Source organism: Muscardinus avellanarius (genome assembly GCF_963383645.1).
Source record: "Muscardinus avellanarius genome assembly, chromosome: 6".
Lineage (NCBI taxonomy): Eukaryota > Metazoa > Chordata > Mammalia > Rodentia > Gliridae > Muscardinus > Muscardinus avellanarius.
In genome coordinates, this window is record NC_137791.1 from 22,711,906 (window position 1) to 22,736,235 (window position 24,330).

The 24,330-nt window shown below is 45.1% G+C and overlaps 1 protein-coding gene across 3 annotated transcripts in view; it reads right to left on the bottom strand.

The window, feature by feature from the left end:
• The window catches only part of LRBA (LPS responsive beige-like anchor protein), a gene marked incomplete at both ends in the record, with an annotated part of 652,640 nt that extends 646,212 nt beyond the window's left edge, over positions 1 to 6,428 (bottom strand). For all 3 annotated transcript variants that reach the window (XM_080697476.1, XM_080697475.1, XM_080697477.1), the window contains one exon: positions 6,213 to 6,428. In XM_080697476.1, the coding sequence (XP_080553602.1) occupies positions 6,213 to 6,428 (216 nt within the window). The remainder of the gene's footprint in view (positions 1 to 6,212) is intronic.
• Positions 6,429 to 24,330: the final 17,902 nt, after the last annotated feature.

Below are 24,330 nucleotides of genomic sequence, written 5' to 3' on the forward strand. Positions count from 1 at the left end.
GCTTCTAATCCCAGTATTTGGGAAACAGACAGGAGGATTGCTGCTTCACAGCCAGCCTCAGCTACTTAGGCCCTCTGCAACTTAGACCCTGTTTCAAAATAAAAAATAAAATAGGGCTAGGGGTGTAGCTCAGAGATAGGATGCCCTTGGTTTCCATACCCAGTAACACACACACACACACACACACACACACACACACACACACAGAGAAAGAACACTAGCTGGATGCAGTGGTGCACACCTGAATTCCAACTACTAAGGAGGCTGAGGCAGAAGGACCTCTTGAGACTAGGCGCTCAAGGCCAGTCTGGGCCACATAGCAAGACCCTACTCAAAAAGAAAAAATGAACATATATATATATATATATATATTTCTACTTTAATAATATACCTAAAAATAGAAAAAGTTATAGTAACTATAAATACACTTTAAATTAACCAATGAAAAATCCACTGGAGAATGGTGTATGGGGTGGGAGGGAGCAAGAGAAGATCAAGTGATAATAGTAACACACTGGTTGTTAAAATTAGATTCAGAAAGCTTATACTGTTAAAATATGCAGAGTTTAAACATGTCACATACTCTTTTGCTTGCATTCTACTTAATTTTGTAAGTTTTGTTTTAGCTTTGTTTTTTCATAGTACTGGGGGTTGAACCTCTGAGCTATGCCCCCCAGCCCTATTTATTTTTTATGTTGAAAAAGAGTCTAAGTCACCAAGCGCTGGCCTGAACACCTGCGATCCTCCTGTCTCAGCCTCCCAAGAACTAAGATTACAAGCCTGCACCACTGCACCTGGCTTATAATGTTAGAAGTTTTAAGCAATGTACTATAAAAAAGTTAATAATTAACTTTCTGCACATACTGAACAGAAACCTAACTGCATTACCTAAAAAAATATTTATTCATTTATTTATTTATTTATTTATTTATAGTAAAGGAGATTGAACCCAGGGCCTCACTAAGTTACCAAACACTGGCTTAACACCAGCCATCCTCTTGACTCAGCCTCCCAAGTATTAGAATTATAGGCATTCGTCACTTAAAAGTTTTCACTTTTAAGGCCTTTGGTGGAGCTGGAGCCAGGCGCGCACACACACAAAGATTGTCATTCTAAAAATCCCCAAATTTTAGGCAGTCCACTTAACCTTTCAGTACCTCGGCTTCTTCATCTATGAATGATATATATAAAATATCTAGCTGAGAGCCAGGCGTGGTGAAACGCTTATAATCCCAGCATTTGGAAGGCTGAGAATGGAGGATCGCGGTTCACAGACAGCCTCAGCTACTTAGTGAGGCCCTTTGCAAATCAGTGAGACCCTGTTTCAAAATAATAAAATACAGGATTGGGGATGTCCCTTGGAGGTAGAATGCACCTGGGTTCTATCCCCAGTACCTCCAAAAAAAAAAAAAAAAAAAAAAAGATCTAGCTGACTGCCTGGCAGAATCGATGGTAATAACTTTTTTTACTTACTTTTTTTGGTACTGGAAATGGAACCCAGGGCATTCTACCTCCAAGCTATACCCCCAGCCCTTTTAATGTTTTTTTTTTTTTTTTTTTTGAAACAGGGTTTCACTAAGTTGCTGAAGTTGGCCTTGAACCTGTGATCCTCCTGTCTCAGCCTCTCTATAATCCAGAATTATAGGTGCATACCACTACACCCAGCATGATATAATAACTTTTTAGTGTGTGTGTGTGTGTGTGTGTGTGTGTGTGTGTGTGTGTGTGTGTGGTATGGAATATGTAAGTCTGTTACTTTCCTTTTGAAACAGTATCTCACTAAACTGTAGAGGGCCTAAGTTGCTGAGGCCTGTCTTTTTTTTTAGGGGGGGGGAGTTCTAGGTATGGCACCCAGGGGCATTCGACCTCCGAGCTACACCCCCTGCCCTATTTTTTATTCTTTATTTTGAAACCGGGTCTCACTGAGTTGCAGAGGGCCTCACTAGGTAGCTGAGGCTGTCCGCGAACGGTGATCCTCCAGTCTCAGCCTCCCAAATGCTGGGATTAGAAGCGTGAGCCACCACGCCTGGCCCCAGCTATAACTTTTTAAAAATCACATTTAGGCCGGGTGTGGTGGCGCACCCTTGTAATCCCTGCACTTGGGAGGCGGAGACAGGAGGATCGCGCTGGCTTAAGAGACCCTATTTCCAAATATAAAAGAGTGTAAAATAGGTCTGAGAGTGTAGCCCAGAGGTAGAAGGGCTTCCAGGAACCCCAGTACCACCAAAAAACAAAAAAGAAAAACCTAGGCAGGGTGGCACATAACTTAGCAAGATCCTGTCTCAAAAAAAAAAAAAAAAAATGAAGAACGGAAAATCTATATAGCACTTGTCTAGCATGCTCAAGGCTGTAGGTTCTACCCCAGTAATGCCAAAAAAGTCACATGTATTAGTTAATGTAGCTTCCTCTTTGAGTAAAATTAAGACTGGGGCCGGCCAGGCATGGTGGCATACACCTGTAATCCCACTACTTGGAAGGCTGCGACAGGAGGAACACAGGTTCAAGGCCAGGCTCACAGATTGAGCAAGGCCCTTAGCAACATAGTGAGACCCTGTTCCAAATGTTAAAAATAGGACTGAGGGTGTAGCTCAGAGGTAGAATGCCTCTAGGGTCAATCCCCAGTACCACACACACAGATTTAAAAAAAAAAAAAAGACTGAAGCTGACATGCACAGTGGTACACACCAGTAGTCCCTGCAACTTGAGAGGCTGAGGCTGGGGGGTACAAGTTCGAGGCCACATCAACTAGGAAATACAGACGCACAACAGTACTACTAACACTGGGATGGACTAACTTAACAGACTCCCGACATTTCAATTTCCACGACTGTCTCAAGACTGGCCGCAATCCCATACACTGATCTTGAAAAGGACTGGAGGAGACACTGGACGGAGAGGAACTGCTAGCTAATGCTCCCGGCAACTTTCCCTGCCCTGCCTGCCAAGAGACTGATGGTGAAACAAGGGGCAACTGAGCAGATTCCCTTCCCCTCGACCCAAGTCACCTTCTCTCCTGGAAACAGAAACCTGTACAGGACTGGGCCAGCGGCCCTAAAATCTCTACCCGGCCAACACTTGCAGTCAGCATATAAGCAAACCATTACTACAGAATTCAGACAGTCTCAATGGTAAAAATGCAAGGACTCGTGCCCACCCCACACGGCACACTAAAGAACACAGGCATCTGAACCCTCCTCCTGACAGACTGCCGTGCCTTCACACACAAACCACTAGTTACGAACGCTTTCACCAATCACAGACTTTCTGTGTATCATCCAAGGCACACAAGGTTTGAAAAGAGAAAAAGAACCAAAAGAGTTTGCCAGTCTCTCTATTCTGAGGTAAAAGAATGTATCAATTTTCAGTGCATCTCCTGAGAAGTCAGTGATGAAGTCCCATACACTAACAAGATCCCCAAACGTTGGTAACTGTTGAAGGCGGATGTAGCATAACAGAGTTCACTATACTATTTTTTTGTGTACTATGGATTTAATCCAGGGGCGTTCTACCTCTCACCTATATACCCCTCAGCCCTTTTTATGTTTTTGTTTTGAAACAAGGTCTCCCTGGTTGCTGAACATCTCACTAAACTGCTGAGTCGGCTCTTGAACCTGCGATCCTCCTGTCTCAGCCTCCCAAGTACTGGGATAACAGGCATGCGCCACCATGCCCAGCTTCTATTTTTTATATATTTAGACATTCCCGTAATACATAGTTTTACAAATATATGTGTGACCCGGGAGTGGTGGTGCACACTTGTAATCCCAGTATTTGGGAGGCCGAGACAGGAGGATTGCAGGTTCGTGGCCAGCCCCGACTACTTAGTGAGGCCCTGTTTCAAAAGAAAAAAGAAAAGCCGGGCGAGGTGGCGCACACTTGTAATCCCCGCGCTTGGGAAGCAGAGACAGGAGGATCGCGATGGTTCGGAGCCAGCCTTGCTGGCTTAAGAGACCCTGTTTCCAAATTTAAAAAAATTAATAAAATAGGTCTGGGAGTGTAGCCCAGAGGTAGAAGGGCTTCCAGGAACCCCAGTACCACCACTAATAATAATAATAATAAAATAATAATAATTATTATTTTATTATTATTATATAAAAAATAAAAAATCCGGTATAGCTGGGGGTGTAGCTTGGAAGTAGAATGTTCCTGTGTTCAATCCCCAGTACCACAAAAATAAAAAATAATGTGTGTGCCTGCGAGTAAAATTTTTTTTTTCCGGGCCTGAGGATAGAACACTGGGGCATGTGACCTCCAAGCTACACCCCCTGCCCTATTTTTTATTCTTTATTTTGAAACTGGGTCTCACTAAGTTGTAGAGGGCCTAAGTAACTGAGGCTGTCCACGAACCGCAATCCTCCGTTATCAGCCTCCCGAATGCTAGGATGACAAGCGTGCGCCACTACACCCAGCTGCCTGCGAGTATTTTTAAATAAACCCCCAATACACCAATCTGGTAGAGAAGTACCATACTATTCAAAGTTTTCATACTCCAAAAGTAAGTGAATTTTATCTAGCTTCTTTCTCCTTTTAGGAGCTGTATTGCAAATGAGAAGACTATCAGTGAAGGTCTAATGAAGGAAATAATTAACTGCCCTGGAAAAACACGAGCCTAACCTTGAAAACAGAGCCAAAAGGAAAAGGTACTAAACAGTTATTACAACTATTACACAGTTATATTTGGTGCCATCTGTTATCTTTTAACACAGGCTGAATGGAAGGGGAAGTATTTTGAGGCCAAATTTCCTTTTGATGTTTTAAGTTGATGAGCTACTGAGATTGAAATAAAGAAATTTTAAAGTTCTCCATTAAAGATGATAACTATTTCTAAGACTGGAATAAAGAAAACAGGAGAGTGTCTCATCCACTTTTTAAAAATAACATTCACAGTTCATATTAGTCTAAAGAGCAATTTCTGGTAACCAAATATGTTTTCCTCTAAATATGAATTTACAAAAGACAAAGATTTTATTGTATCTGCTTCAATTCTTTTTCAAATTGTCATTCAATTTTCACAAGATTACTTTAAAAGTAATTGTAAACCGGCCATGGTGGCACACACTTGTAATCCCAGCAATCAGAAGGCGGAGACCTTGGACAGTCTCAGCTACTTAGGGAGACCCTGTTTCAAAATAAAGAATAAAAAATAGGGCAGGGGGTATACCTTGGAGGTCACATGTTCCAGGGTTCCATCCTCAGACCCGCAAAAAAAAAAAAAAATTTAAGTAATTCTAAGCCAGGTGTGGTAGTGCATGCTTGTAATCCCAGTACGTGGGAGCCTGAGACAGGAGGACTCCAGATTCGAAGCCAGCCTCAGCTACTTAATGAGGCCCTACACAATTTTGTGAGACCATGTTTCAAAATAAAGAATAAAAACTAGGACTGGAGATATAACTCGGAGATAGAATGCTCCTGGGTTCAATCCCTGGTACCACAAAAAAATTTTAAAAATAAATAAAAAAAGTAATTCTAAATTAATTGCAAAACTTTAACTTTTGGCCAGGAATGGTGGTGCACGCTTCTAATCCCAGGATTTAGGATGAGACAGGGGGACCCCTGTTCTGGACAGCTTCAGCTACTTGCTGAGGCCCTCTGCAATTTAGTAAAACCTTGTTTCAAAATAAAAAATAAAAAATAAGGCTGGGGAGTGTTAGCTCGGAAGTAAAATGTCCCTGGGTACCAAAAAAAAAAAAAAAATACCTTTTGTTAATTATTTCTAAAAACAAAACTACACAAAGTAAAAAATAAATACTAACTTACAACAAAGTAATCTTTTATTAGCACTACGAACAAGAATGTTGTGTTTAAAACTTAGTATGGAAAAACATAGACTCAAAGACACCTTACTTCTCAAATCCCAAAAAAGGACACAAGAATTTATTTAAAATGTTAAGAGATGTCAAGCATGCAAGAGAAACGCAGGCTTATACAGGTAAAGAAAATAAATTACAGATAATCCCCACGCCCTCCCCAAAATACTTCCAGAGCAACAACGATTTCCTTAGCACAAGTGTGCTCTGTTCACTTTCGCAAAGCTCGAGGCATCGAAATTTGCATAATTCCCTTTAAATTGAGAAACAGAGTACATTGTTTCATTTAGGTCAGGGAGAATTTTGTTTCTCTCCACGGAAGCAGCAATCATGACTCCAGCTTTAACGCCTGGCTCCCCAACCGACCGAGAAAAGTATACACTTATCAAATATTTACGTACTCACCAGGTTAAAGACAGTTTCTACAATATCCCTATTGGACACTTCTCCAACTTCCACCAGCCCCATCAGCACCGCAAATTTCATCCTGATGCCCCGGATGGGGAGCCCGGGCGCCAGGGGCGGCGCGGCCCCGGCCGCGGGGGGGTCCTCGCTCCCGCCGCCGCCCCCGCCAGCACCTGTTGGCGGCGGGGCCGGGGCGCGATCGTCCCCGCTGGCCATGGCTCGCGGGCGCGGGGGAAGCTCGGGGGCGGCGGGCGGCGGCGCGCGCGAGGAGCCGGGCCGGCGCGCCGCGGGGAGGGCGCCCAAGTTGCGGAGCGGCCCGCGGGCGCCGGTGCGCCGAGTCCCGGCGTCGGGGCTGCTCCGGGGAGTGCTGGTCCAATCTCGCTCCCCGAGGCTGACAACAACGCCGAACCCGATTGGAAGATGGACCGTGCGCTCAGCCGCGCCGGCGGCGGCCGGGCACCGCGCGCCCTCGTCCCGCGGCGGCGGGGTCCGCGCCCCAGGCGGCGGCGCAGGTGCAGGCGGCGGGCGCGGGCCGGGCACCTGGGGGCGGGGCGCGGGCCGGAAGCGGCGGCGGGGGCGGGGCCGCGCACCTGGCTCCGCCGCCCAGTCGGCCGCGCGCCCGCGGGCCCGGCGCCGCGCTCAGCGCCGCGGCCCGCCGCTCGCCCCGCCCCTGCGCGCCGCCGCCGCCGCCGCCGGGGCAGCCCGCGCGGGCGCTGCGGACGCCGCGGCCCGGGCTGCTGCGGGCGCCGGGGAGGCTGCCGCCGCGGCGCGCCCCGCCACGGCTCGCACGGCCGCGCCCGCGCCCCCGGGAGCCGCGCCGGCCGCCATGACAGCGAGCGCGCCGGCCGGCGGGCGCGGCGTGCGCGTGCGCGGGGCGGCGGGCGCGCGCGGCCCAGGTGAGCGGGCCCCGCGGGAGCCGCCGTCCCTCCTGCCGCCGGCGGGAGGCGCGCGGGGCCCCGTTGCCAAGGTGGCGTCGCCGGCTCGGAGGACACCTGAGGACCTCTGCGGCTGGCCGGCGGCAGCGCCCGAGCCCGGGCCGCGCCCCTGCCTAGGGGAGCGGAGCCCCGCCGCCCCCGGGACGGGAGAGGACCCCGAACAGCTGTACAAGGGCGGGGGCTCTCGTGACTTTCCAGTTGTCCAAGTTAGCTTTGCCTCATTCTCAGAATAGTTTTTAAAGATACATTATGACCGGGCGTGGTGGCGCAGGCTTGTCACCCAGCATTCGGGAGGCTGAGACTAGAGGATCGCGGTTCGCGGACAGCCTCAGCTACTTAGTGAGGCCCTCTGCAACTCAGTGAGACCCTGTTTCAAAATAAAGAATAAAAAAATGGGCAGGGGGAGTAGCTCGGAGGTCAGATGCCTCTGGGTTCCAGCCCCAGACCCGCAAATAAATAAATAAATAAATAAATAAATAAATAAATAAAATAAGCTCTAAGTTTCAGAGAGCTTCATTAAGTAGCTGAGTCTGGCCACAAGCCTGCGGGCCTCCTATGTTAGCCTCCCAAGTATCGGGATTACAGGTGTGAGCCACCATGCTCATTTTACTGCCATCTAATTTATATCTCTCCCTTGATAGAATGAAAGACCAAAGATTTTTGTAATTTTCCTAATCTTAAGAGTACACTGAACCCATAGTAGAAAAAAAGGAGAGGAAAGAATTCATAGTAGACTCAGAACAGGAAGACTTCTGCATAACTCAGATGAACTCAAGCAAAAAGAATGTAATTTCATGCTGAAATCAAGATTATCGATCTACAACCTGTTACCTATATACAAAGAAAAAAATTTATAACAAAGATGGGATGGACTGTTCTTTCTATCAGGAAAACACTCAATCTACCCAACTGTAATTTCTTAGTATTTTGCTAGGGTCTCGATTAAATAATAATTTAGGGAGAAGCACAAGCATTCCCCTTTTTGTGTGTGTGTGGTATTGGGGATGGAACCCAGGGGCATTCGACCTCCGAGCTACACCCCCAGCCCTATTTTTTAATTCTTTATTTTGAAACAGGCTCTCACTGAGTTGCAAAGGGCCTCACGAAGTAGCTGAGGCCGTCCACAAACCATAATCTTCTTGTCTCAGCCTCCCATAATGCGGGATTAGAAGCATGCACCACCATACTCAACTACCTTATGTTCTTAAGTAATGTGTAAATAAGTAGCTCATTCTGGGCGTGGTGGTGCACGTTTATAATCAATCCCAGTACTTTGGAGGCTGAGACAGGAGGATGGCAGATTCACGGCCAGCCTCAGCTACTCAGTGAGACCCTGTTTCAAAATAAAAAATAAAGAGCCGGGCGTGGTGGCACACGCTTGTAATCCCCGCTCTTAGGAGGCTGAGACAGGAGGATCACATGGGTTCGAAGCCAGCCTCAGCTACTTAGTGAGCCTCTCAGCAACTTAGTGAGACCCTCTTTCCAAATAAAATATAAAAAAAAAAGGTCTGGGAGTATAGCCCTGAGATAGAAAGCCTCTGGGTTCCACCCCAGTACCACCAAATAAAATAAAATAAAATAAAATAAAAATAAATAAAAAATAGGCCAGGCATGGTGGCACACACTTGTAATCACCGCGCTTGGGAGGCGGAGACAGGAGGATTGCGCTGGTTCGAAGCCAGCCTTGCTGGCTTAAGAGACCCTGTTTCCAAATTTAAAAATATAAAACAGGTCTGGGAGTGTAGCCCGGAGGTAGAAGGGTTTCCAGGAACCCCAGTACCACAAAAAAAAATAATAATAATTAAATAAATAAAAATTTAAAATAAGGCTGGGGGTGTAGCTCAGAGGTAGAATGCCCCTGGGTTCAATCCCTGGTACCACAAAAAATAATAATAAATAACTCTTGTATAGTGTCCCCTTACAATAGCAATATATTACCATTACATTACAATTACATACAGTACTACACCACCCCATCTTTGCAATTCTGTGTGTGTCTGCACATGTGTACACATGCATGTGCAGTTCTAGGGATAGAGCCCAGAACATCCAGCATTTGGGAGGCTGAGACAGGAGGATTATGCAAGTTCAAAGCCAGCCTCAGCTACTTAGTGAGGCCCTTTGCAACTCAGTGAGACCCGGTTTCAAAATAAAGAATAAGCCAGGTGTGGTGGTGCACACTTGTAATGTCAGTGCTTGGGAGGCTGAGACAGAAGGATTCTGCAGGATCAAAGCAAGCCTCAGCTATGGAGTGAGGCTCTCGGTAACTTAGTGAGAGCCTGTTTCCTAATAAAGTATAAAATATAAGCCAAGCGTGGCAGAACACGCTTATAATCCCTGTGTTTGGGAGGCTGAGACAGGAGGATCACACAGGTTTGAAGCCAGCCTCAGCTACTTAGTGAGGTTCTCAGCAAGTTAGTGAGACCGTTTCAAATAAAATATAAAATAGGTCTGGGAGTACAGCCTGGATGTAAAAAGCCTCTGGGTTCCACTCCTAGTACCACAAAAAAAAAAAAATTAAAAAATAAAGTACCAAATAGGTCTGGGAGTATAGCCCAGAGGTAGAAAGCCCCTGGGTTCTACCCTTAGTACCACAAAATAAAGAATAAGAAATAGGGCTGGGAGTGTTGCTCAGAGGTAAAATGCCCCTGGGTTACATCCCTAGTACCACAGGGGAAAAAAAGAAAGAAAAACAGAAAGACAGAAAGAAAGAAAGGAAGGAAGGAAGGAAGGAAGGAAGGAAGGAAGGGAAAAGAAACACTGAGCTGCAACCCAGCACCTTGCAATTTACATAGGCGCATGTCCCTAGTATCTCCTGGCACTGGGCAGCTAGTTCTGAGCGCTCGTCCCATGGAGGCCGCTGACAGAGCAGAGCGTCCCCTCAAAATGGTAGCTTACAGTTTCTGTCATCAGTATAGAGGTGGGAGTTCAAAAAGGAAATGAGAAACCAGAGCAGGACTCCAAGCAGATGAGAGAAGATTATTTTTCTGGCTCTAAATCTGGGGTTTGAACTGTGAACTTCTTGTAAATACTCCAAGAATAGGGAGAATGATAACTTCCTTCATGGGGTCACATGCTTGGATCATTCCCTCCTAGAATATGAGCTACTTGAAGAAGCCATGAGGGGAAAGAAGTCCCTTCAGCCAACATCCCCAGTTGAATTCCCAGCCAGCCACCAGTATCAACTGCCTGCCTTGTGAGTCCACCTTGAATGTCCCAGTTAGCTGAGCCTTCAGAACAGAACTGCACACGGGTCCATTGGCCCACACAGAAATTGAGAGATAATACACACTGATCTAAGCAACTGAATTTTGGGTAGGTTTTTTATTTTAGGGTGGGGTACTGGGGGTGAAACTCATGAGCCTTCTACCTCCAGGCTACACTCTCAGACCTACTTTATATTTTATTTGGAAACAGGGTCTCACTAAGTTGCTGAGAGCCTCACTAAGTAGCTGAGGCTGGCTTCGAACCTGTGCAAGCCTCCTGTCTCAGCCTCCCAAGCGCGAGGATTACAAGCATGCGCCATCACGCCCGGCTTGGGCCTGGGTTTTAAGGAAGGTGGCAGCCCCGTCTTAGCCAGAGTCCTTCAAGAGAAAGGGGAATTGTGTGTGGGGTCGCATTTGGGGTTATAAGGGCCACAAGAAGCCGAGCATGGTGTAATTCCAGTACTTGGAGGCTGAGGCAGGAGGACCCCAGGTTCACAGCCAGCCTCAACTACTTAGGCCTTCTGCAACTTAGACCCTGCTTCAAAATAAAGAATAAGAAATAGGGCTGGGGGTGTAGCTCCAAGGTAAAATGTCCCTGTGTTCAATTCCCAATACTGGGGCGGGGGGGGGAGGCCCACAAAGCACTTCCAAGGATTTCTCTCTGCTGCTAAATGAGAAGACCTGGGTTTGACTTTATTAAAGGAAACACACTTCCTTACAGATACTCCACATGATTTTCTCTGCTGAGAAATGTGTACAAGTTCAACTGCACGGAATGTAAATTAAGATAGCATTGAGAAAACATCTTTAACTCTCTCATTACAAATATCTATAGTATAGAACATTGTCAAAGGGGAAATATTCGCTCTCATTTGCTGCACATATACATTGCTGAATGACATGTTACCAGTATACTGTACTTACACTCCTAAGAAGGCATTCCAGGCATAACAGGTAGTTCGGAGGGAGTGTTAAAATCGTGTTCATTAAACTGGGCATGGTGATGCATGCCTATGATCCTAGTTCTTAGGAAGCTGAGACAGGAGGATTGCAAGTTTGAACAAGATCAGCCTCAGCAACTTAGTGAGACCCTTTTTCTTTTTTCTTTCTTTTTTTTTTTTTTTTTGTGTGTGTGGTACTGGGGATTGAAATCACGGGCATTTTGAGCTACATCACCAGTTCTGCTTTATTTTTATTTTGAAACAGGGTCTCACCAGGTTAATGAGAATCTCACCACTTGCTGAGTATGTCCTTGAACCTGAGATGCTCCAGTCTCAACCTCCCAAGTACTGGGGTTACAAGCAGGCATCATGGCGCCCAGCTGACCCTGTTTCAAGATAAAAATAAAATAAGGATAAGGGTGTAGCTCAGAAGTTTAACCTCTGAGTTCATCCTCTGGATTCAGCCCCTCTGGGCTCAACTTCCAGTACCAAAAAAAAATCATGTTCATTTTTGTATTGTTTATAATTTCAAAAAACATACAAACAATCTAAATGGCACACACACACACACACACACACACACACACACACACACAGGAGTTGGCTTTGTTGGGTTTTTTTTTTGGGGGGGGGTTCTAGGGATTGAACCCAGGGGCATTCTACCTCCAAGATACATTGCCAGTCCTTTTTATATTTTATTTTGGAACTGGGTCTCACTGGATTGCTGAGAGTTTTACTAAATTGCTGAGACTGGTCCTGAACCCACAATCCTCCTGTCTCAGCCTCCCAAATACTGGGATTGCAGGCGTGTACAATCATGCCAGCCTAGGAGTTGTTGTTGTTTGCCTGTGTTTTTTTAATGTGTGGTACTAAGGAATGAGCCCAAGGGAGTTCTGAGTTCCACCTCTGAGCTACACCCCCAGCCCTATTTTATTCTTTATTTTCAAACAGGGTCTCACTAAGTTGCAGAGGGCATTGCTAAGTTTCTGAGGCCGGCCATGAAACTTCAATCTTCCTGTCTCAGCCTCCCAGGTAGGGATTACAGGAGTGCACCACCGCAACCAGCTAGGAGTTGGTTCTTAAATTATATTTTTGCCATGCAGTGGGCCTTGGAAATAGTTAACAGATACAGAATTTTATCATGGTGTACAAAATCAGGAGACTCTTCCTTTTTGAGTCATGTGCCATGGATGATACAGTACCAAAATGGACTAAAAGAAATTCAAACGAGAAAAATTCATGTATTAGTTCAAACCATTCCAAAAAAGATACTTGTTGAACGTTTCTATGTAGCGGGCATCAGATTACACATTTAAATTAGAAGCGAAGGCCCCAGTCCCTGCCTAGAGGACTCCCAATCAAGTCACTAAGGTGGACGTTACATGTAGAATATTAAGCATATTGTTAAGAGACTTCCAAGAGAAGGTGACCCCACATCTCAATTTTTTTATTTTATTTTATTTTTGTACTGGGGATTGGTCTCACTAAGTTGCTGAGGCTGGCCTCAAACCTGGGGTCTTCCTGTTTTAGCTTCCCAGGTACACATGTATGTACCACCACTGCGGGCTCCACCTCGTACCGTGTGTACGTGGCGGGGCACTGGGGGCTGAGCCCTGCGGCATTCTTCCTCTGAGCTATATGCCCAGCTCGGTTTTATTTTGAAACAGTGCCTCACTAGGTTGCCAGTCCTTTTTATATTTTATTTTGGAACTCGCTAAATTACTGAGGCTGGCCTACAATCCTCCTGTCTCAGCCTCCCAGATAACGGGATGACAGGCATACACAACCATGCCTGGCCCTATTTTATTTTGAAACAGGATCTTGCTAAATTGCTGAGGATATTACTAAGTTACTGAAGCTGGTCTTAACCTGCAGTCCTCGTACTGGGATTTCAGGCATGTTCTACCACACCAGGCGCCACACCCCAATCTTAAAGAATAAATAGGAGCCGAGCCGGGTGTGGTGGCACACACTTGGGAGGCTGAGACAGAAGGATCTTGTGTCACAGCCAGCCCCAGCTACTTAGTGAGGCCCTGTTTCAAAATAAAGAATAAAAGATCAGGCCGGGGGTGTAGGTTGGAGGTCGAATGCCCCTGGGTTAAATCCCTAGCACCACACAAAAATAAAATAAATAGGAGCTGACCATGGAGGCATATACCTATAATTCTAGCAACTCGGGAGGCTGAGGCAGTAACATGGCAAATTCAAGGCTAGCCTTAGCAATTTAGCAAGACCCAATCTCAAAATAAAAAAATAAAAATAAAAAACTTGATATAGCTCAGTGGTAGTGTACCCCTGGGCTCAATGCACAGTACTGTAATAATAAATAAACAAAAATTTTGGAATAAACCAGATGACAAAATCAGAGGTTATTCCAGAATATGAAATGTCTTCAGAGTAGTTGTATATTTTAACAGTAGATAACAATTGAATACAATTGTGACTCTTACATAATTAGATTTTTCTTCTGGATAGAGTTAACAAATAACAAAAGGTTTCTCAGTCCATATATATTTAAAAAAACACATTCCGGGCCCAGTATGGTGGCACATGTTTGTAATCTCAGTACTTGGGAGACTGAGACAAGAGGATTTGAGGTTTGAGGACAGCCTCAGCAATGTAATGAGGACCTCAACAACTTAGCGAGACCTTGTTTCAAAATTAAAAAAAGATCTGGGGGTATAGCATGGAGGTAGAATGCCTCTGGGTTTAACCCTTAGCATCCCCCCCAAAAAAAAGAAAGAAAATGTTCCTAATTTCCAGAATCTAAAAGGAATTAATATAGTTTCATGACCAGAAATTAAAGTTAAGCAGCACAGTGGCACATGCCTGTCATCCCAGCTACTCAGAAGCTGAAGCAGGAGGGAGGACCACAAGTTGAGACCAGCCTGGGCAACTTAGCAAGACCCTGTTTCAAAACGAAATAAAAAGGGCTGGGGATGTAGTTCAGAGGTAGAACACTCCTGGCTTCAATTCTCAGTACACCAAGAAGAAAAAAAAGTAAAAATAGGTAGGGAAAATAATTTCATGTTGTATAGTAAAATTAGGTCTTTATTCCTGTGCTAAATTTCCTTTCATGGAAAACTGTCAGACAGTTTAACTTTGTGTTTAAATTTAAGAAAGTGTATTTTGCTTATGTCATTTTAACTACTTGAGAAAAAAACTAATACAGAAAGTAACACGTAGCAGTACTGATTTATTTCTAGTTCCATGAGTCAAAATTATACAAGTTTAGAAAGAAAAAAGAAATCTATTGAATTGAGGTCCTGGAAAAATGAGGTAAGATTAACTTAAGTGGAAACAAGTTTAGTAAGCCACCTCCAGACTTCAATACATATTTATTTCGTTCTGCCTTTCTGTTTTGTTCTTTACAGATGGATGAGAATCAAGAAAAGGACATAATTTTTTTTTAATTTTCCGTCAGCCATTATTAACCAAGGTTAAGAAGGTGAGCAGGATAACAAAGCATGAATAGATTTTACTGTTCTTTTTTTTTTTTTTAAGCTCCAGAATACTTGACTGCTAGGAAAACAAAGTGAATTCCCCTTTTTAAAAAAGCTATGAATTAAAAATTGTGGTAATTCAGACAAAGAAGGTAAATCTTACCTTCCCGATAGGAATGTAGAAAGATCAGACCCCTCTTACTGGGGTTTCAGTTCCAAATTCAGAGAGTAGTGCTGTGTGTGAAGAATATGACGCCCAGCCAAGAATGACAGCAAAAGCCAGGTGGAAGGGCACGGCCTGTAGTCCCGGCTACTCGTGAGCAGGGGAGTTCAAGATCTTGTCTCCAAAAGTAAATGAATGAATGCAAAGAGACCGTGTAGGACGACACCTAAATGGTCAAAACAAGGTAGAGGCTGACTAGGAAAAGGAAAAGATTACAGATTTTTTTTTTTTTTTTGGTACTGGGAATAGAACCCAGGTGAATTCTACCTCTGAGCTACACCCCTAGCCCTGTTTTTTATTCTTTATTTTGAAACAAGATCTCACTAAGTTGCAGAGAGCCTCACCAAGTAGCTGAGGCTGGCCATAAACTTGGGGTCCTCTGGTCTCAGCCTCCCAAGAGCTGGGATTACAAGTGTGCACCATCACACCCAACTTTCAAGATGTGTTTTGACTCTTACTATTTGGGGGGCTGAGACAGAAGGATAGTCTCCAAGGCCGGCCTGGGCAACACAGTAAGACCCTGTTGGGCATGGTGGCCCATGCCTGTAATCCCAGTACGTGGGAGGCAGACAGAGGATCGCAGGTTGGAGTGCAGTCTCAGCAACCTAGTGAGACCCTGCTTCAAAACAAAAAAATCGAAAGGTCTGGGGTGTAGCTCAGAGGTAGAATGCCCCTGGATTCAATCTCTAGTACAAAAGAAAGAGAGGAAGAGATGGACAGGCAGACAGAGACGGAAGGAAGGAAGGAAGGAAGGAAGGAAGGAAAAAAGGAAGGAAGGAGAGAGAGGTATATTTTGAAAACACAGTAGAACCAATAGGATCTGCTAATGTGTTGGATGTTTGGGAGAAAAGATGGAGAAATAAAAGCTGTCTCGAGGTCTTCTCCCTGGACGTGCTGGACGTGCCACGGCCGGGCTGGGACGGGGCTGGCAGTAACATGGAGGCTTGCTGCACTCCCTTGTTACCAGGGGCTCTTGAAGGCAGTTTAGCCCCCCACCCCGACCCCCGGAGACCTGAGCCTAGAGACCTCTGAACTGCAAAGGGGACAGAGAGAACAGGGAAGTAGGCCTTGAGGCACTGATGGAAAAGAGGAGGGTGCAGCCCTGGAAGGCAGGGGAGGGCTTTCCTCAGAGGAGATGCCCAGGATACGGTGTGCTTACTCAGATCAGGTTAAGGTGATGCTGACTAATGAGGTTGATGAGCCACCTCTGTGCTGGCGGCTGAGCCTGAGAAAGCCTGTGCTTGCCTTACAACTCCTTACACATGCGCAGTCCTCTGCTCTTCCAACATTTCTATTATCTCTCATGAAACTGATGACGGTACATTTGTTATTCTTCTTACTGTATTTTTCTCTCTCTTTTTTTGGGGGGGGCATGGAGGCTGAGGCAGGAAGATTGTAGTTCACGGACAGCCTCAGCTACTTAGTGGTGAGGCCCTTTGCAACTTAGTGAGACCCTGCTTCAAAATAAAGAATAAAAAATAGGGCCGGGCATGGTGGCGCACATTTGTAATCCCAGCACTTGGGAGGCTGAGACAGGAGGATCACACAGGTTCGAAGCCAGCCTCAGCTACTTAGTGAGGCTCTCAGCAACTTAGAGATGCCCTGTTTCCAAGTAAAGTATAAAATAGGTCTGGAAGTATAGCCCAGAGGTAGAAAAGCCCCTGGGTTCCACCCCCAGTACCACCAAAAAATAAAATAGGGCTAAAAAGCCAGGCGTTTTGGTGCACACTTGTAATCCCAGCATTTGGGAGGCTGAGACAGGAGGATCGTGGTTCGTGGCCAGCCTCAGCTACTACTTAGTGGTGAGGCCCTTTGCAACTCAGTGAAACCCTGTTTCAAAATAAAGAATAAAAAATTGGGGCTGGGGGTATAACTCGGAAGAGGTAGAATGCCCCTGGGTTCCATCCCCAGTACCACAAAAAAACTAAAAATAAAAATAAAGTCACTGATTTTTTGCATTAGATTTTTCGCATGTGTATGTTGTGTGTGTGTGTGTGTGTGTGTGTGTGTGTGAGAGAGAGAGAGAGAGAGAGAGAGAGAGAGAGAGAGAGAGAGAGATAGCAGTAGTGTAGTACTGGGGATTGAACCATTGAACCCAGGGACAATCTACCTCCAAGCTATACGTCCAGCCCTTTTTTTAATGTATTGTTTTGAAACAGGGTCTTTCTGGGTTGGTGCAAGTGTCACGAAATTGCTGAGGCTGGCCTCAAACCAGCGATCATCCTGGCTCAGCCTCCCAAATACTAGGAGTACAGATGTATACCACTGCACCGAGCTTCGGTACTCAATTTTCTTTTTCTTTTTGTAACTCGGCAAGGCAATTTCCTTCTGCGCAGAAGGGTGCTTCAGTATAGATTCCTGATGCATTTCTTTTAAATCACCTGAAAAGTATTAATCTGTCAAACTATATTTAAAAAAAAAAAAAAAAACTAGGACTAAACAAAGAGTCCAAACCCCTGCTCCGTGTGCCCGGCTCCCCGCTGCTGGCTTCCTCTCACACTTTTTTGTAGGTAGTGAAAGGAGAGGAGGGAGGCAGAGCTCGCGCCTCCTCTAGGAAGAGTTACTGGATTCCCTCCTGCGAGGCGCCCAGAGCCTGCAGCTGCACTCAGGTTTCCAGTCTCAACCGGCCTTTGTTTCTCTCTCAATAAACAATTATCCTGCCTTCCTTTGTAGCGAGGTTCTCACTTACGTCTAGGTAACTTTTTTTTAATCACTGAAAATTCTTCAGGGTTCCTCCTACATGGGAGCTACTGGAATCGAAAGTTTGGGTCGGCAAAATGTTTAGACAAAAACGGCATCAGAGCTGGTGTGGTGGGGCGCGCTTGTAATCCCAGTAATTGGGGGTAGGGGGTTGCAGGTTCAAAGCCAGGCTCAGTAAGAGCCTAGCAGGACCTATTTTCCAAAGAAAAATAAAATAGGGCCGAACGCATAGCTCAGAGGTAGAATGCTCCTGAGTGCCCCACACACACACCCACACCAGCCGACACCTACCCCCAGCAGGTCCCCCCCCCCCAAAATAAAACCTTTTCTGTGGATCGTGGGCTGTCAGCTGTGATCTCTTTCTGCTGGGCTCAGTGTGCATGGAAACTACAGAAAGTTCAGGTATTTTATTTACACAGCCTTCATTTCTATTTACAAAATCTCTCTGTGGAGTGTGCGAGCTTTTCTTCCCTTTTGCACGGTTGCACCTGTCTCGCACTGTGACCAGCAGCGGGTGAGCAGGAAGGTCTGCAGCGGTTCTGATGGGGGAGGAGGGGGGGCGCCCGCCAAACTGGTCTGACTGCCTCAACGTGGATGTTTCCCCTAGTTCCAGCCAAAAAAAGAAAAGAAAAAGAAACTTACAAAGGAACACCAGTCTGGATTTCCCACTAGGATGCTCTCCACTTTATTTTTATTTTTATTTTTATTTTTTTATTTTTTTATTTATTTATTTTTTTTTTTTGGTGGTACTGGGCTTCCTGGAAGCCCTTCTACCTCAAGGCTACACTCCCAGACCTATTTTTACATTTTTATTTGGAAACGGTCTCCTAAGCCAGCGCGCGCGGCTGGCTTCGAACCTGCGCGATCGTCCTGTCTCTGCCTCCCAAGCGCGGGGATTACAAGCGTGCGCCACCACACCCGGCAGATGCTCTCCACTTTAGTCATTTCAGGACTGCCAGGTAGACACAGCTGTAGAGAGCTGTGCTCTTACCGACACCGCAGACTCTACTGTCCCCTCTAGGAATGACAGACCTGATAGTCCCCAAGCACTGAACCGACTGTGGGTCACTGTGACAAGAAAGTAAGAGCTTCCTGGGTTAAATAAAAAGGGGCTGTGTGTCCATTCAGTTCAAGGGCAAGCATTTAGGTTCCCGATTTAGCAGAAACCAAAAGAAGGAATATGCATCCTTAAACACTAGGCTCATGATTCCCTAAGGAAATCTTTGTAAATAAGGAGAGCTGAATGCTATTTGAAGCCATTTTTCTATATTCTTATTTTATCCCTCTCATCTCACTATTTCCATCTGTAAAGCGAGGCTCATCATACCTACCCAGGAGGATTGTTCTGAGGACCAAGTGAAACGCATGATGACCGCCAGATACAGGACGCTACACCACCACCCTTTTGATTTGTTTTGTTTTGAACAGGGTCTCCCTAGGTTGCTGAGGCTGGCCTCTAGCCTGCAATCCTCCTGTCACAGCCTCCCACGTACAGGGATTACAGGTATTCGCCACTATGCCTGGCTCAGAAATCACATTTATTCATTCATTTATTTATTTACTCATTTATTTATTTATTTATTTATTTATTTATTTTTACTGGGGATTGAACCTAGAGGCATTTTACCTTCAATGTACACCCCCAGCCTGATTTTCATATCTTATTTGGAAACAGGGTCTCACTAGGTTGCTGAGAGCCTCGCTAAATTGTCAAGGCTGGCTTTGAACCTGTGATCCTCTTGTCTGGGCCTCCCAAGTACCAGGGTTGTAAGGGTATGCCACCACACCCAGCTACTTTTATTTATTTTCATTTTTAAAATTTTTGTGGTGCTAGGGATTGAACCCAGGGACATTCTACCTCTGAGCTACACCCCCAGCCCTATTTTTTATTTGGAAACAGGGTCTCAATAAATTGATATGAATCTCACTAAATCCTGAGGCTGATTTCAAATCAGCAATCCTCCTATCTCAACTTCCCAAATACTGGAATTACAAGCATGTACCACCATGTCCAGCTTCAGAAATTAGCCCTGCATGGTGGCACACATTTGTAGTCCTAGTACTTGGGAGACTGAGACAGGAGGATCACAGGTTCCAGGACAGCCTCAACAAATACTAAGACTTTCATCAACCTAGTGAGATCCTGTTTGAAGATAAAAATAAAATAGGGCTGGGGATGTAACTCAAAGGTAGAATGTCCCTGAGTTTAATTCCTAGTGCCACACACACACAAAGAAAGTTTTAATACTTATAATAAACCAATAATGCAGAAAGAAAGTTTATTTTTAGGAGTCACACTAAACTGGTCATGGTGGTACATGCCTGTAATCCCAGTACTTCGGAGGCTGAGACAGGGGATTGCAGGTTCAAGGACAGCTTCAGAAACTTCATACACACACACACATACACACACACACACACACACACACGCACGCACACACACACACACACACACACAGAGTCCCACAAGCCTGTCGTGGTAGTGTATGCATATGGTAGTGTTCCCAGTACTTGGAAGGTTGAGACAAGAAGATCATAGATTCAAGGTCAGCCTCAGCAATATAGTGAGACCCCCCCTGCTTCAATATGATAAATAGAACAGGGCTGGGGGTGTAGCTCAGAGGTAGAATGCCCTTGGGTTTAATCTCCAGTACCTCCCCCCAAATTATACAACTTATTTTTGTTAATTACTCCGTGGGGCATTGGTAGTAAATTCCCTAATACTTGGAAAGACATGAATAATTCTGTTTTCAAGGTCACTTTGCCTCTCATACATTCACAGAATACTGTTAAAGCTTTTTGTTTTTTTATAATCAGTCTTTACTTTATTCTGCTTTGAGTTTAAATTACCACACATTTCTGGCATCTAGCCCTGTCCCTACAATCATCTCACCCAATGTCTTGGATGTAATGTACTTTCCATAGAAGTTTGTGTTGAAATGAAAGAAGCAATAGCTGAATACGCCAGCCGCCCAGCCGCCTGGTGGCCTTGTAATCCCAGCATTCCGGAGGCTCGAGGAATCCCGGTTCAAGAATAGCCTCAGCTACTTAGTGAGGCCCTCTGCAACTTAGTGAGACCCTGTTTCAAAATAAAGAATAACATATAGGGCAGGGGGTATAGCTCCGAGGTCAAATGCCCCTGGGTTCCATCCCCAGACCCGCAAAAAAAAAAAAAAAAAGCCAAACACAGCAGCCGTTGGAGGCTGGGCCTAGTGGTGCACGCCCGAAACCCCAACTCTTCAGGGCCCAAGGCAGGAAGACTGCAAAATAGAAAGGGCGGAGGATGTGGTCAGTGATAGCACACTGGAGTTATCCTAGAAACCAGAAAAAAAAAAGTTTACTAAGTTTTCAAAGCCGGGTGTGGTACTCACACTTATAATCCCACTACTTGAGAGGCTGAGACAGGGAGATTCAAAGCCAGACTAGACAACATAGCGAAACTCTCAGCAACCTAGTGAGACCTTGTTTCCAAATAAAAAATAAAATCGGGCTGGGGGCATAGCTTGGAGGTAAAATGCCTCTGGGTTCAATCCCCACTACCAAAAAAAAAGTTTTTGAAGCTGCAGACAGATAAAATGAAAGCTGATCAAGGCCCATTGTTTTTCTGGTAGTTAAGGTGACCTTCAAGAGAGCTCTCTCAGGTAAGTGATAAGAAAAGCCAGACAACTGAAGGCTGGAAAGTGAAGGTGAGTGGTGTTGACAGATGGCCCAGAGCACAGGCCCTCATTCTGGGATGTGTGGTTCCTTGGGTTCTCCTGCGGTTCTGCATGGTACTTAGCTTCCTCCAGGGAGGTTTGCTCCAGCCAAGCCAGCGTCCTCTTTACCACAATGATACCCCATCTCCAGTTTTTTTTTTTTTTTTTTTTTTTGGTCTCCCATATGACCTGAGAGTTCAGCATCAACTATTCTGAAACTCTGAATTCTTTCTCTAATTATTCCAGCCTAAGGACTTCTTTTTTTCTTTTCTTTGTGGTACTGAGTAAACCCATGGGCACTCTACCACTGAGCCACATCCCAGCCCTTGCCAAGGCTGGTCTCCAATTCGCCACTATATTGTCTCAGCCTCTCAAGTCACGGGATTAGAGGTACCAGCCACTGCGCCCAGCGCAGTGATTCTGTTTTACCCAGAAGCACTATCATTCAGCCTGGTAGGTAGGTAGATGTATGATTTCCCTTATTAGTCCTATAAGAGATAAACTTTGATAAATACTGAAATTACTACCAATATTAAACTTACTACCCAGGCCGGGGGTGGTAGCGCACGCTTGTAACCCCAGCATTCGTGAGGCAGAGATCAGCGTTCGCGGACAGCCTCAGCTACTTAGCAAGCCCCTTCGCAACTCAATGAGACCCTGTTTCAAAAATAAAAAGACTAAAAAATAGGTCTGGGGGTGTAGCTTGGAGGTACAATGCCCCTGGGTTCCATCCCTGACATTGCAAAAAAAAAATTTTTTTTTTACTACCCACTCAAGTTCAAATGAACATTAATCATGTAGATCCAGGCAACAAATTTAAGTTATAAAAATTAAGTCAAAAGGGCCGGGGATGCAGCTAAGTGGTAAGGTGCTTACCTACTATGAGTTTCATCTCCAGCACTGCAAAAAAAAAATAAATAAATAAATAGATAAATAGTCTTTAGAATTTCAACTTAAACCAGCAATCATGTATGTGCAAAAACTATGCAAGCAAGGGGCTAACGCAGCCGGGCATGCTGGCATATGTCCGTACTTGGGAGGCTGAGACAGGAGGACGACAGGTTTGAGACCAGTCTCAGTAATTTAGTGAGGCCATCAACAAGTTAGTGAGATCCTGCTTCAAAATAAAAAATAAAATAGGGCTGGGGATGTAGCTCAGAGGTGGAATGCCCCTGGGTTCTATTTCCAGTACTGAGAAAAAGAAAACCTAATGCAGGACTCAGCAAACATTTTCAAGGGCTGAAGATATGCCTCAGTGGTAGAGCACTTGCCTACCATTTAACATTTCAATCACCAAAACAAGCGAAAATCCAGCAAACATTTACTATGAAAAGTAGGGTAGTGGTCTGGCACGGTGGCACACTCTCGTAACCCCGGGAGGCTGAAACAGGAGGATCATGGCTGATACATTCATATTTTGATATTTTTCCTCCAATAATTTAAAAATGAAAAAATCAGCCAGGCATGATGACACATGCCTATAAGCCCAATACTTGGGGGGTGAGGCAGGAGGATCTTAGGTTTGTGGCCAGCCTTAGCAAGTCAGTGAGGCCCCTCTGCAATTTAGTGAGATTCCATTTCAAAATAAAAAAATAATCCAGGTGTGGTGGTGCCCATCTGTAATCCCAGTACTTGGGAGGCTGAGATAGGAGGACTGCAGATTCATGGCCAGCCTCAGCAACTTAGTGAGGCCTTCCACAACTTAATGAGACCTTTTTTGAAAATAAAATAGGGCTGGGGGTGTAGCTCAGAGGTAGACTGTCCCTGCCCCTGGGTTCAGTCCCTAGCAACATGCATATACCAGTATTGGGAATGGCTTAGGAAGATTTGAGAAAGCTCTGATTATTAATAGGTATATTTCAGAAATAATTGTGTCAAAATGGCAGACCTGGAGAGAGAAAGGCTTGGCTTGGGTCAGGAAGCAAACAGCTATTGAAATTTAGATTGACTTGGCTAAAAGTAATTAGCAAGTCCATAGGAGAGGGGAGGTAGGCCTTTCTCTGTCTAAAGACAGATCTACATAATAATTAGATAATCTAGCTAGGATGGAAGGAGGGGGTCGACCTGACCTTTGATCATGACCTTCTGACCTTTGATCATGACCTTCTGACCTTTGATCATGACCTTCGTGAAGAGAGACCTAGGCGGAAAGGACACCTGGGCTCCACATTGGCAGGGAAATAAGGGGAGGAACCTTACAGGGTTTTTACTATGTCAGAATTACGTGAACAAGATGGACGTTATGTGTATAAAAAAGCCAGGTCCACATGTTGTAATTTTGGTGAATTCGCTCGAATGGCCTCCCCATGCCATTTCTGAATGGCATGGGGCTGTAACTATCTTCTGTACTTCTATCTTTTTAATAAACTTCTTTAAATCTTCAGCAAGAGTCCGGGCTAATGTGTATTTACCCTTAGCTTAGGACAAAAACCTGCGGTTTTTCTGTTTTGGGTTTTTTTTGTGTGTTTTGAGGGAAACTGTGTCCGGAACTCTATCAGGGGTCCTTGGGGACAGTTTCCCCAAAACCATATCATCTCAAACCGTAACAATGCACACACACACACACACGTAAAAATAAATGTCAGCTTGTGGATCATAGAAAAACAGGTGGCAAATCAGATGTGGCTCATGGGTCAGAGTTTGCCAACCCCAATCCAATAAATAACTCTCTCAGAAGTACTCCAAAGTTCTACTTGTAAAACCTTGATAAACAGATAAAGCTCTTGAAATATTCACTGTTTCTAGATTATAAGTGAATATGCATCACACACAATTAAAATCATTGATTTAAAAAAAAAAAAAAGACGAGCGCCGGGCGTGGTGGCACATGCTTGTAATCCCCGTGCTTGGGAGGCGGAGACAGGAGGATCGCGCAGGTTCGAAGCCAGCCGCGCTGGCTTAAGAGACCCTGTTTCAAAAAAAAAAAAAAAAAATTGGTCTGGAGTGTAGCCCAGAGGTAGAAGGGCTTCCAGGAA